Consider the following 14014-nt stretch of genomic DNA (forward strand, 5'->3'; position numbering starts at 1 on the left):
CCAGAGACAGTGATTTATGAACTCTTGTTTCCTGTGCTGCAATCTTTGGCACCAAAAACACAATTTAAGGAAAAGTAAATACCATCTTATTCACACTTGTTAATTCTAACTAAACAGTCCTTTAACCTTGGAAAGCACAGTTATATACCATACTTTCTGTGAATCACAGAGAACTATTCTCTTTGGCTATTAAATAATGGTAGAAATTTTAAGAAGAGTCCTTTAAATTAGTACAAACTAGTACAGCTAGTCCAAACTAATTGATGAGAAAAAGATTCATTCACACAGTAGCATGAACCCATAATTAGGAAGTCAGAAGTTCTCGGTTCCTTTATAAGATCGTCTTGTTTTGTTCTTTTTCCATAAGTTGAATGCTTGTGCTTGTTGATCATTGAGTTCACATTAAAAGTTTTTTTTATTTTTTATATTAAGTCAGGGCAGCTATATTAAATATCAAGAATAATGGTGCTTAACAGACTTGGAGAAGTCGGGGTTAAATCTAATCTCTGGGGGCAGTTAGATGGGGCAGTAGATAGAGCACTGGCCCTGGAGTCAGGAGGACCTGAGTTCAAAGTCAACCTCTCAGATGATAAGCATGACTAAAGGCTACAATATAGAGCTACTCCTCTCTACCAGAATAAACCAGTGAGATGGGATGAGTACAGGATGAGCAATCTCGGATAGCATCTCAAAGCTTGAAGAGACTTGACGAAATTGTTTAGTCTACTCGGTCACTTTGGACATGAAGCAGGTAGAAACATAATAAAAGAATTTTAAAACTAAGGTAAACCAGAGACATCAAGCTGCCATCAAAAATATGGATCTTTAAAATGCAGAAATGTATCCTTATGCAGATAAGGGAATCCCAAAGGATTTAAACTAAGAAGTGACTAGCAAGTGATACTCGATATCAGGTAGCTATTCAACCCCGACCAAAAAGTAACATGATAAATAATCTACTCAGAAAGCTATTGTGTTGAGCAAATCTCCATTTACTATTTTAATCATCACTTTCCCCCAATTTATGCTTTCTTCTTTAAATGAAAATACCTTCCTTGGGTATGCAGGCCATTTTTGGTTTATAAGAGATTCTTGTACTCCTCTTAGACTCTCACTATATTAGCATGGAAGGAAAGAGAAAATGGCCATGAATTAAAATGAGAGAAGAGTAGAATTGTCCTTGGAATGAGGCCCCAACGAAGTGAGGATCATTCCTGTCTGAACACATCAAGCAACTGCTATTTCCATTAAAAACCAACCAACCAACAACAGTTAGCCCCCTCTCTCTTCCCCACCCCCCTCCCCTTGCCATCAAACATTTCCAGATACCCAGACAGGTGTTGTTGACACAGTAGATTTCTTTCTCACAGTTATTAACAGCTTCACTGGAATTTCACCCAACAAGTCACAGGCAATTCTCACTCCCTGACTCCCCATTCAGTTTTAAAAAAATTATGATGGTACAGAATATAATAAAAAAGGAACCAGGTCTATCAAAGAACGTGAAAAAAATCTAACAAATTCTGTAACAAGCATTCTTTGGCACCAAAAACACAATTTAAGGAAAAGTAAATACTGTCTTATTCACACTTGTTAATTCTAACTAAACAGCCCTTTAACCTTGGAAAGCACAGTTATATACCATACTTTCTGTGAATCACAGAGAACTATTCTCTTTGGCCATTAAATAATGGTAAAAATTTTAAGAAGAGTCCTTTAAATTAGTACAAACTAGTCCAGCTAGTCCAAACTAATTGATGAGAAAAAGATTCATTCACACAGTAGCATGAACCCAAAATTAGGAAGTCAGAAGTTCTCGGTTCCTTTATAAGATCGTCTTGTTTTGTTCTTTTTTTCCATCAGTCGAATGCTTGTGCTTGTTGATCATTGAGTTCACATTAAAAGTTTTTTTTATTTTTTATATTAAGTCAGGGCAGCTATATTAAATATCAAGAATAATGGTGCTTAACAGACTTGGAGAAGTCGGGGTTAAATCTAATCTCTGGGGGCAGTTAGATGGGGCAGTAGATAAGAGCACTGGCCCTGGAGTCAGGAGGACCTGAGTTCAAAGTCAACCTCTCAGATAGTTAATAATTGCCTAACTGTGTGACTTTGGGCAAGTCACTTAACCCCACCGCTTTGCAAAAACAAAAACAAAATCTAATTCCTGGTGCTTGATTATTAGCTGTGTTCAATGATCCAGAAAGTCAAATAATTCAACAAAGTTTAGCTTACTTATTAGTGAAATGGGGTGATAAAGCTAGGTGGTACAGTGAATAGAGTACAGGACCTGAGTTCAAATTCAGATTCAGACACTTATTAGTTTTGTGACCCTGGGGGAAAGTCATTTAAATCAGTTTGCCTTGGGTTACTCAATAGTAAAATGAGCAGAAGGAAACAACAAATTATTCCAGTATCTTTGCCAAAAAAAACCCACCTCCAAATAAGGTCACAAAGAGTTGCCTACAACTGAAATAACTCAAAAACAACCAAAAAAAAGGGAAAGACAGTGGTAATATTTACTTCACAAAGTATTGTCAGAATAAAATGAAAACAATGCACTCTTACATTTTTTTAATATTACTCTACTAACAGTAATTAAATATTACAAGTAGTATTTCAAAAAAATCTATTAAACTACTCTACTTTTGGAGGGAGCAGTAAATATTAGAATGCATATAAGAATGTAGACAGGGAAACAGTGATCCCTAAAAGCAGCATGAATACTTCAGCAACCAACTGTATTGACTACTGTGTGCCTACCACCTTTGTCAAACATTATGGGATACCAAGAAATTGGGATTTGAAGAAAAGCCAAGGAGGGCAGCAAGAAGAGAAGATAAAAAAGCTCAAAAGACAGGAGATGGAGGGATGCTCATGAGGTACAGCAAGAAAGTCAGTATTGGATCATAGTATGTGGGGGAGGAGAGAGTATAAACTGTAAGATTGTACAGATAAGTGGTGGAGAAAGCACTGAACCTAAACAAAGTATTTTTATATTTGATCCTGGAAGAAATAGAAGGCCATAGAGGTCTATTTGAGTATGGCAAAGCAGCGGGGAAGGGTGTGTATATGAGAGAGAGAGAGAGAGAGAGAGAGAGAGAGAGAGAGAGGCAGACATGATTAGACCTGTGCTTCAGGAAAATCTCTTTAATAGTTGATGGAAAGATGGAGTAAAAGTGGTAAAAAAAATGTTATAAGCTGTTATAATCAGAAGGCTATTGCTATAATCCATGAGTGAGGTGAAAAGGACTATACCAAGATGATGACAATGTCATTTGAGGGAAGTATTCAAGAGATGTTACAAAGATAAAAATCAAGAGGCCTTCTCAGCAGATTGGATATGGGGATAAATATAAAGTTGTGAAACCTATCTTTTGAATATAAGAATAATATACAGGAGACACAGTTAGACAGCAATTTGTAAGAAAAAGGCTTGGGGGGTCTTAATGGACTATTTATTAGTTCAACAATGTAACATAGGGGCAACTAGGTGTTGCAGTGGATAAAGCACTGGCCCTGGAGTCAGGAGTACCTGAGTTCAAATCCGACCTCAGACACTTAATAATTACCTAGCTGTGTGGCCTTGGGCAAGCCACTTAACACCATTTGCCTTGCAAAAAACTAAAAAACAAACAAAAAAAGTAACATAGGAGATAAAAGTTAGGCTAGAATGGATAGGAAAGATAAGAGGATCCACAATGACAGAAGTCTTTTTTATTGATGATTGCTTGTCAGTTAAATCAGCCAATTCTTGTTCCTATACACGTTGAACTGGATACACTTCAAGATCCCAACCATCTCTGTTTTTTCTGTCTTCATGAAACCTGCTATCTAAGAAGGTATGACAAATATAGAGATGACTAGAATATACAGAATATACAGATACACAAACACACACACACACATGACTAGAATATACAGAATATACAGATACAAAATATACACACACACACACACACACACACACACACACTCTAAGAAAAATGAAGGAGGAGTAAAATGTGGATTACTACCAAAAGGGATAGGGACAATCATAGAAAGCTTCATAGAAGATGTAGCCTTGAGTTGACTTTTATTTTTTATTTTTTTAGGTTTTTGCTAGGCAATGGGGTTAAGTGGCTTGCCCAAGGCCACACAGCTAGGTAATTATTAAGTGTCTGAGACCGGATTTGAACCCAGGTACTCCTGACTCCAGGGCTGGTGCTTTATCCACTGCGCCACCTAGCCACCCCTTGAGTTGACTCTGAAAGAGGGGAAAATTCAAAATAGAGGGAGGTTATTACTGTCAAAAGAAATAATAAAGGCAGTAAACTTATTTAATAAGTTTGTTTAATAATTTATTAAATGAATTATCATCATCATCATCCTCATCAGTAGAAAAAAGCTAGAAAAGCAGAATGCTGCCAGTCTATAGAAGGTCTTAAATTTCCAATAAAGTAATATGAATTTTACTGAGTGGACGATATCGAAGACTGGCGAGCAGGAGCAAAGCAACAACATGAGTCAGCTGTGATATGGACAGAATTTATATTGTGCATTGCAAAATATTTGTTTGATCATAATTTCTGCCTTTTCAGTTATTTTTTGTCAATATAATTTAATGATGACAACTAATTTAATGATGACTGCTTTCATGTAATCTGAAGTCAACAAATGCATCCCCTAAAGGGCAAATAGCAGCAGTAAGACTGGAGTCAGGAAAGCCTATTTAAAGGCTACTGAAGAGGCTTGTACTTAGCAATAGAGAGCTAGAAGAGGGATCAAATAACTATGTGAGTTAAAACTGAATTGGGTACATAGTTGGAAGAAAAGCAAAGTACAGGGAAATCCAAAGACAGATGCTCTACCTGGTTTCTCATTATTGGACTGTCCTCTCTTTCTGTCTCTTTAATGATAATGAGATAGAATTTATCCTCTAAGCAAAGAAATAGATAGTATCTGATGAAGGGCATCACCTTCTCTCTGAAAGGTAGGGAATATACATACCCCTTTATAGGGTGTGGATTATATCCCTCTAAGGTCTAGTATGCATCTTATCTCAGTCTTCTCAGCTCATTAACTATTTAACAAGACTGTTAATGCATTATTAGAAGGTAGACAACAGTCCCTTTGCTAAAAGGATCCTCTCAAAAAGTGACAATTTCCTCAGGATGTTCTATTTATTCTGGAAAAAAAATGCTTTTTTTAAAAAAAAAAACTAAAACTGCCATTTCCATCTTAATTCAATTACAAACTTCTGCCATCTTAAAAGAAAAAGTTTATATGTCAGGATAGGAGATGATGAGAGAACAGGGACAGACCTTGAAGACAAGGGGGATCTGAACTTGGTGTCAAGCAAGATTCCTGATACATCACAAACCACAGGGAAAGTGAAATGTACTCAGTGGAGATGAGATGCCCAATTATTCTGTCAGAATCAAGAGATAAAAAGCCTTTTGTTGGAGGAATAGCACCCAGGATCATCATGTTGATGGAGTCTATGCCATATTCAGATTGGTCAAAGGAAATGAAGTCATATCTCCTGAGAAAGGAAGACTCAGGGCAGAGTATGACAGCTATCTTTGGATATCTGAGGAGCTATCAGATGGAAGGAATAGTTTCATTTTGCCCTAACAGCCCATAGCTTTAGCACTATCTAAGAGTTGATTAAAAAAAAAAACAAAGTAAAAAAAATTGAGCAAGAATTTTTTGGTTTCCTATTCCTAATAAGATAGTGGTCTTCAGGTACTTGAAGAAGGTGCCAGTGGAAGAAGAATTAGATATGTTCTGGGAGCAGAACTAGGAGAAGGGTAGAAGCTAGAAAGATGCTGAGGTCTGATGTAATCAAAACTTCTAGGTAAATGTAAAAGTTAAATGACTGCCCATGGAATGGCAATGGGGAAAGGATGTGTGTGTGTGTGTGTGTATACATATATATATATATATATATATATAAAACCATAACACAGTGAAGTTTATCTACTAAATCATCAAAAACATATTTTTAAAAGCATAGAAAACCAACTTAATTACTTTTAGTCTCCCTGACTGAAAAGGGGAAGCTTCACCCACTCCTCTCTAATCAGCAACACTTAAATCAGTGGCAGCTTCCAGAATATTGCTGATATTATAATTCACTGTTAATCAGTATCTTACTGTGCCCTGCCTCCCCTTCAGGGATCTTCCTTTCTCTGGATCCAGGTCTCTATGAGGAAACTCTTGTCTAAACCTACAAGGTGAGGAACATAGAGACTAACCTGGAATTGAATGCTTTAATTCTATTCAACAGCATTGCTCACTCCTCTCTACCCCGGCTGAATTCCCAGAGGATGGACTCTGCCTCCTGTTGATGGTCATGCTACTCACTCTATCTCTTCCACCTTCAAAGGACTTCAGTATCTGCTAGATTCCAACTAGTCAACCAAACTTCTAGTGTTGGCTTCTTATGAAGCCCTTCTCTCATACTTAACAATACACTAGGGCAGCAGATAAAAACATCATTAGTCAATCAACAATCAGCATTTAAGTGCTAACTGGATGCTGTGCAAAGCATAGAGTTAAAAAAAAAGACAAGCTCAGTTTAATTTGAGAGACAACATTCATCTTTTTAAGGATCTCCATACTCACCTAACCTTGGGAACATGACCCTGGATATACTGGAAGGTAAGGAGGGGTTGCTGACTCCTCACTTGGATAGCTTAGAGAAGGTGCCAAGCAACCTTATTTTATTTTGGATCTGGACTTGTGATTTTACTGGTAAAGGAAAATAATAGCGAGGAAATTCTGCTGTAAATATACTCTTTGTGTGTCCATGTCAAAGGCAGGAACGGAATCAAGATCTCCCTAAATGTGACCATCTGTCCATCCACCATGCCAGGCTGCTTTTCACTTGAGCATGACCCAGGAAGATAACAACTGCTACCTTTTAGATCATGTTTTCTAGGTTTTAAAACACTATCTCATTTGAGTCTAACTATCTTGTGATTGAAGTACCATAACAAAACCCCCATTTTACAGATAGAGAAAGTGAGGTTCAGAGACATCAAAGGGTTTGCCCATGTAGCACAACTTGTAAGTATCAGAGAGGATTTGGACTGTCTTTCCTGATCCCACTTCTGACACATTTCTAACCACCACACCAGCAAAGAAAAACCAGTCTCACTTGTTAAAACTCAAGAAGACTGACAGCTCTAAAGACTGATAAGTTAAGAAGCTGCTCCCAAGTTCTCTTTTGTTGGTTGGGACCCACCTTTAAGTCAACACCCATCCCTGGAGAAACTGCTCTGAATCTTTTGAAACTTATTCACCCTTGGAAAGCTATCACCCTTTGGCCCTGCATTTGGAAAGATCCCAAGATAGTAAAGAGTTAACTTTACTTTTTTGTTTCTTTTGGGTTGGACAGTCCAAGTTACTGAACTATATTCTCCCTCGCTTAGGGGGAAAATTTATTTCTTCCCTACACAAAATAATTTTACAGACTCTTTGCACTACTTCAACCTCAAAATACAGCCAGGACAGATGAGAAAGTTTCCTTTTTAGTTAGGGATTAGGATCATTCCCCTACAGTTGCCCAACACATGTTTTTCTCCTCCTAAGAAAAACCTTCTGCTAGACCACAAGACAGAAAAATGACATTTGCCAGCTAGGCAAGGTCTGAACATTATGCTCTTTATAATCCATTGGAAGCTTTAAAACTTTGCTTTAATGTGTAAATTAGTTTGAGAAATAAATAGCACTCTCCAGAACTCAAGCATAAGCACCCATTAAAGGAATATCAGAGAGTACCCTTTATCATACCCTCTCTGAAGCTTACATCTGAGCCAGCTGGCCATCCCTCTTCCTTTCCCTAAATCTGACTGGATCCATTTTTCTTTATCTCTGTCTTGGATCTGGCTGGACCCATTTTTCTAAAGTCAAGAAGAATTTTCTAAGTTCAAATTGTCGTGAAGGTAAGGAATGAATCTGAAATGGGTAGGTCTAGATTCAGGTGTAAAATGGTTTCCTTCTCTAAATGACACTAAGTGATTCAAAGGGAAGACTCCTCTTTTCCTGGTATACCCTAATACATGGAAAAAGCAAAGTTAAAAAGGCAAACCCACCTAGTTTGGGGATGCTTGAATATCAGGATTAGAGATGGAGAGCTGGTTGGGTATGTTATTACTTGTAGAAAGGGAAGCGTTGTTCAGTTGGGGTAAATACTAAGGGTTCCTTCTGTGACAATTAAGAAACTCTTGCTTGAAAAACAACTCAATTTTTTTTCACAACAATAGGACTATTTGAAAGAGGTTTCTGAAACCAGTACAAACCTGTGTGAGGAATGTTTTAATATGAACACTTTTTTTCCCCCTTTTGGTCTTTACTGGCTTGATAATGTTGAAACCATGTTAGGTATTGGCTTAAAAAATCATTAGGAGGTAAGAGAACTTTGAGGTCAGTCAACTAAAAATGTTAAAGGTCAATTATGCTAGGAATCTGCATTCTGTAGCCTGCCCCCAGTCAACAATTCTGGTGAATGTGAGGAAAACCTGGATGTGTGGTGGACAGATGGTAGATGCTCTGAGTGGGGTTGGAGTGGAGGTCAGGGTAAATAGGAATGCTTGGAAGTCTGCAAACTTCAGTGCTTGCTTGGGATTTTCCCTTTATGACTTCTTTCATTCACTCCATTGTTAAATGAATCTCCTTAAAGTGAAGATCTGACCATGTCACATATCCTTCTCCAACCCCATTCAATAAACGGTCTATTATCTAAATGATGAAATATAAAATCCTATATTTAACATGAAAAAGTTCTTCACAATCCGGGTCCACTTACCTTTCTGGTCTTCTTAGATCCTAACTCCAGGCCCTAACCCTCCTGCCATGTCTTTGGTGATCTACTGACCCTGGTCTCCTTGCTAATTTTTGAATAAGACCCTCCATTTTATATCCTTTGGCCATCTCTTATTCCTGGAAAACTCTCTCACTCTCCCAATTTCCACCTCCTGTTTTCCTTTAAGTCCCAGATAAAATTCCACCTTCTACGTAAAGCCCCTAATGCAAGTGGCTGTTCCTGTTTAATCATCTCCTCAACAAATGCCAACTAACTGCTAACTGGAAACTCTGCTACCTCATAGTCTCTGTGCAGCTTGGATGTTGTACCATCCACTCAAAGGGACAGGAACAAGTCTCACTGATGTGGATACTTACAACCACACTCTGATTCAACAAAATGTGGTTAGAGGGATTTTTATTCCTTTCACTCATAGGGTATGAAAGGAGAAAAAAAGTAGCAAGAAAGTAGAAGCTAGAGGAAAAAGTAGTTAAAATAAAAAAGGAAAAACAACTACATTCAAACATAGTCACCTTCAACATTTCAGTTCTCAGAAAGAAAATAAATACTGGAAGTCACCAACTTCGGGTTAAAGTCTAAAAGTTACTTGGAGGGGAAGGAACAGATTTGTAATCTCACTGATAGGAAATTCCCAGTATTGAACCCACCAGATCTCCCAGTGTGGATCAGTCATGTTTTGGGCTCTGAGAGACTAAGTGACTTGCCCAGGGTCACACAGTCAAGGCAGTGGGTATTTCCTATTCACTGGCACACTGCTTTTTTACAAATTCTTAAAAGTCTGACATATGGACCTAGGAAGATACTTTCCCAGAAGAACAGTTTCATACATGATTAAAAGTAAATCCACAAAAAAAAATGTACATTTACAGCTTATTTTGAGCATCAATCTTAAAACCTCTTGGTCTCAGGATCTTTTTCACTCTTAAAATTTTTACACTCAATTACCAAGGGGCTTTTTATTAATATAGGCTATAGCTATAGATATTTACCATTCCAAAAATTAAAACTATTTTTAAAATATTTATTAATTTATTGAAAAATAATAACAAACCCACTACACAATTAAGGTTTTTATGAATAACTGAATTTTCTGAAACAAAAATAATGAAAAGAACAGTAGTTTCATGTTTTTACAAATCTCTTTAATGTCAGACTAAATAAAAAACAGCTGGATTTCCATATCTGCATCTGTATTCAATCTGTTCCAAAGATATTTTGGTTGAAATATATTAAGAAAATCTGGCTTTACACAAATAGATATTTGGGGAAAGGAGGATCTTAGGAAATAAATAACATCTTAGCATCATTATGAAAATGATTTTGACTTTGGGGATCCCCAAAAGGGTCTCAGTTATTCCCAAGAGATGATTCAACATCACTTTGAAGGGCTCATGTCTTTACCGAAATGCTAGACCCGAGAGGGGTTAACTGACCAGCTCAAGACGACTCATCAAGGTACAAACTGGAGGGGGGGGGGGGTCTTGAATCTCAGATGTTCCTAGTTAAATGTAAATGATAATATAGGATTTAGCACTCTCACACAATTTTATTTTTGTAAATTCTTATTTTTGTTATGAACTTAAACATCCATATGACATCTCAAGATGCAATGAACAAAAAGAGATTGTACATGAAACCATGAACTCGTTTACTCAATCATATATGAAAGTGATATAAAAACAAATACTGTCTACCATCTGTATCTAGATCAAGAACTGTGGAGTTTGAACAAAGTTCAAGGACTATTCCCTTTAATTTAGGGGAAAAAACTCTGATATTTTATTTTCTGATCTTGTTATCTCTTATACTTTTTGTTTCTTCCTTAAGGATAATTTCTCTCTCATCACACTCACTTTGGATCAATGTATAACATGGAAACAAAGTAAAGGCTGACAAATTGCTTTCTGTTGGGGGAGGGAGTAAGATTGGGGGGAAAAATTTGAAAACTCAAAATAAAATCTTTAATTAAAAAAACCCCCAAAACCAAATACTGTCAATACAAATAAAATTCTAAAAAAAAAGCTATAAACAGATTGTAATAATGAGATTTTTGATACTCAGATTACTTGATTTGAGGGATATAAAGGGAAATCTGATGGTGCCTAAGAATCAGGAAGAACACAGAGGAGGAAAAAGGCCAGTAAGATCACCTCTCTGGAATGCTAGGGCACAAATGGTATGTTATTACCATAAAGACACACATAACAAGCACAAAGAACAGAAAGAAGTAATTCAAACATTAAATCAAGATGGGAGGAAGAAACAAATAAGTTAAGAGAGAAGAAAACCATCTAGAGTCATGAATTCTTTTGGAAGTCTAATGAAGCTTTTGAACTCAGAATAATTTTTTTAAAATGGAATAAAATGTGTACTTTCTCCCCATGATAGTTCATGACCCCCAGATTAAGACCTCCCGATCCAAAAGAAGTCAATGAGAGCAATAAGAGTAGTGAAGAGTATCTACACATGCCATAAGAACTAGGTGAAGGAACTGGAGATAATAGAAGACATGAGGTAAGGGGAGGTAGGGGGAAGAGGGCACCATCATGGTGTTTGAATGGTTGGGATGCTCTGCATTGGCCATAGATGGGGCAGTGCCAGAAGCAATGAGCAACACTAACTATTAACTACAGTTATGTCAAAGTAGAAAGGGGTACATTGGAAAGCAAAGAGCTGCCTCTCTCTAGTGGTCTTGAATCCATGAGCTCTGAATTCTCTTCCAAAGCTGAGATTCTGAGAATAAACATAGTTCCAAAAACTAAACATGTTGGAAGTCCTAGTTGCCTTCCTCAGGGAGCATAGATATTCGCAGGTGTTTTTAGATGCTCTTATCTCTCATGATCACCCCATCTCAATGCAAGGGTTAGTAGCCACAGTCCCTCTTTTTAAAAGGTAACCATTTTGAAGCCTGGAGAGGAATTTTAAAAGTTGCTCAAAAATGGTTTAGTGTAGATGATATTTTATTGAGCTTTAATTCTGTACAGGGTAGCTATCAAGAGGAAAACCCAAGATACTGCTAAAAAAAAGCTAATAGTCAATTGACTATTGAGCTTATCTTTTCTTGCAACATTACAAAGGGAATTAACATTTTCTACCCTTTTGTTTCATTCCTTTTAGTTGTCAGAATTCAAATGGGTGTCTTTATAAATATATTGTTCCCCTCCCCAAAATGGAAGAAACTGGAAAAACTCACCCCAATGCTTAACCTGAGTTGATCTCGGTTGGGCAGCAGGATGCAGACATTCCTATGCTCCAGGGTCATCTTGCCTTCAGGTAACTGTTTGTTCATGGTAGAGCTGGGCAAAGCATTTCAAACTCACTTCCGCTACTGGGAACTCTCTTCAGGAGTGAAGCCAGGCTCTCTCCATGTCACCTGCTTGCCAGGAGATAAAATACTTCAGTGTCAAGTTCATGGGAATGGAAAAGGGGTGGGTGGGACTGAAGAGCAGCTGGATAGCCTGTATGTAACACAGGATGTTTTTCACCTCATTCCAAGAGGAGAGATAAACCCTGTACTTTCAAAGGTTGCATTCACTGAAATCATCGTTAAATTATTCCAACATTAGTCAGCCCTTTCCTAGATTAGCAGAAATGGTACATTAGGCTAACCACACATGGGAGGGCAAAATGAAAATGATACCTCCCCAAAATTCAGTTTGACTAGAAGACTCATTTGTAAAACATGCCTCATTTGTAAAACATGCCTTTTTCTTTTTTTTTTCCAATTTTGTTCCTGGATTGGTCAGACTATGGAAATGCAAAGGTTTTGTACCTGCAGGTCCTTTCCCAGGGGCAAGGTTCAAGTTTATAAATAGCTTTGATAATGGGAAAGATCAGACTGCAACACTCCCAATGATACAAAGCTATTTATTGCTCAGAAGAGTGAGAAGGCAGCAGGTAGCAACTGACTGCTTCCATGCTTTACAGACACAGGGGACCAATGAATCACCCAGTTAAATCACCTAACAATAGGAAACCGGAAACACACCACACACACACACACACACACACACACACAGACACACAAACCTTTTCTTCCCCCCAACCCCAGCTTTCCTTTCCAAAGACATACAGAGACTCAAAGGAGTTTTAGAATTCATATATTTGCCAACTCTTTTCTATTACTTGGGGAAGGAGAGATTTAAGAGAAAAGAGCCTCTGAAAGTTAAAATGGCAAAAACTAAGAGTGATCTTGAAAGTTGAGCACATTGATTCAAAAATAAAATGAAATTTAAGTAAAAAAGAATTGAAAATGCATCCAACAGCAAAAAGAAACCCCAAATTATGCAATCATGATGATTAATCTAGGCTTGGAAGAAAAAATTTTAAAATGTGCCTTTTTCCCTTCCTTGCAGAAGTAGGGGGACTATAATGTGCAACATTTAAAGTTTCACTGTTAAGTACTAAGAATTTTAGGTCACCTTATCCTGTTGGATTAGGTTAAGGTGTTTAGTTTTGCTGAACTACTCATTCCCTACTCCCCACCTTCTCTTTTGTCCTTTTTTTTTTTTTAATAAAAATTGATCCTGGATGGGGAATAAATTGAGAAATGAAAAGCAAAATATATTGATCTAATTTAAAAACATGCCAAGAATGAGGGCGAAAAGAGTATATTTAACTCTTGAGAAAAATCTTCAGTAAGATGCCAGACTGACACAAAGAATAGCTATCTCGAATTGCGTGAATTTTGAAAAATGTAGAAGGAAGGAGGCAAAGTGATGCAGCACCCAACATACTAGCAGCAACACCGTTGATGATGATGATGATGATGATGATAATGATAATAATAATAATAATAATAATCCTGCTAATTTCACTACTCAAAGGGGGAGATGACAGGAAGCCTCCTCAGAGGAAGCACCACAGGAGGGCAATTTAGCAAACAGCAGAATGGGAAATCACTCCAGGACTGTGATCACATTCCTGGGTGCCCTATAATCTCTGATGCTCACTCTGCTTCAAACTCCATCCAATCTCCTAATCTTTGATCCCTCTGTGAAAAATCAGTTGGTTCCACATGAGACTTAGAAGGGACATCTGAAAGACAGTCCTCTACAAATGTCTTATAAAAGGGGAATATGAGCCCTGAAGGATACAATAAACCTTGAAGACAAAAACAAAAAGTAGTTTGAGATTATTAGGTTTTTTAAGGGTCCTGTAAATAGAAAATTTGCCTTTAGCAAAAGGAAATAGGGATGTAAA

At 37.3% G+C, this 14014-nt stretch overlaps 1 protein-coding gene across 6 annotated transcripts in view; it reads right to left on the bottom strand.

Annotated features, from left to right (window-relative positions):
- Positions 1 to 14014, bottom strand: part of FRMD1 (FERM domain containing 1) — an 89226-nt gene that overhangs the window by 38510 nt on the left and 36702 nt on the right. For all 6 annotated transcript variants that reach the window (XM_074188068.1, XM_074188064.1, XM_074188063.1 and 3 more), the window contains one exon: positions 12006 to 12185. In XM_074188068.1, coding sequence (XP_074044169.1) covers positions 12006 to 12101 — 96 coding nt within the window. In that variant the 5' untranslated portion in view covers positions 12102 to 12185. The remainder of the gene's footprint in view (positions 1 to 12005; positions 12186 to 14014) is intronic.

Source organism: Macrotis lagotis, chromosome 5, assembly GCF_037893015.1.
Source record: "Macrotis lagotis isolate mMagLag1 chromosome 5, bilby.v1.9.chrom.fasta, whole genome shotgun sequence".
NCBI classification, from domain to species: domain Eukaryota; kingdom Metazoa; phylum Chordata; class Mammalia; order Peramelemorphia; family Peramelidae; genus Macrotis; species Macrotis lagotis.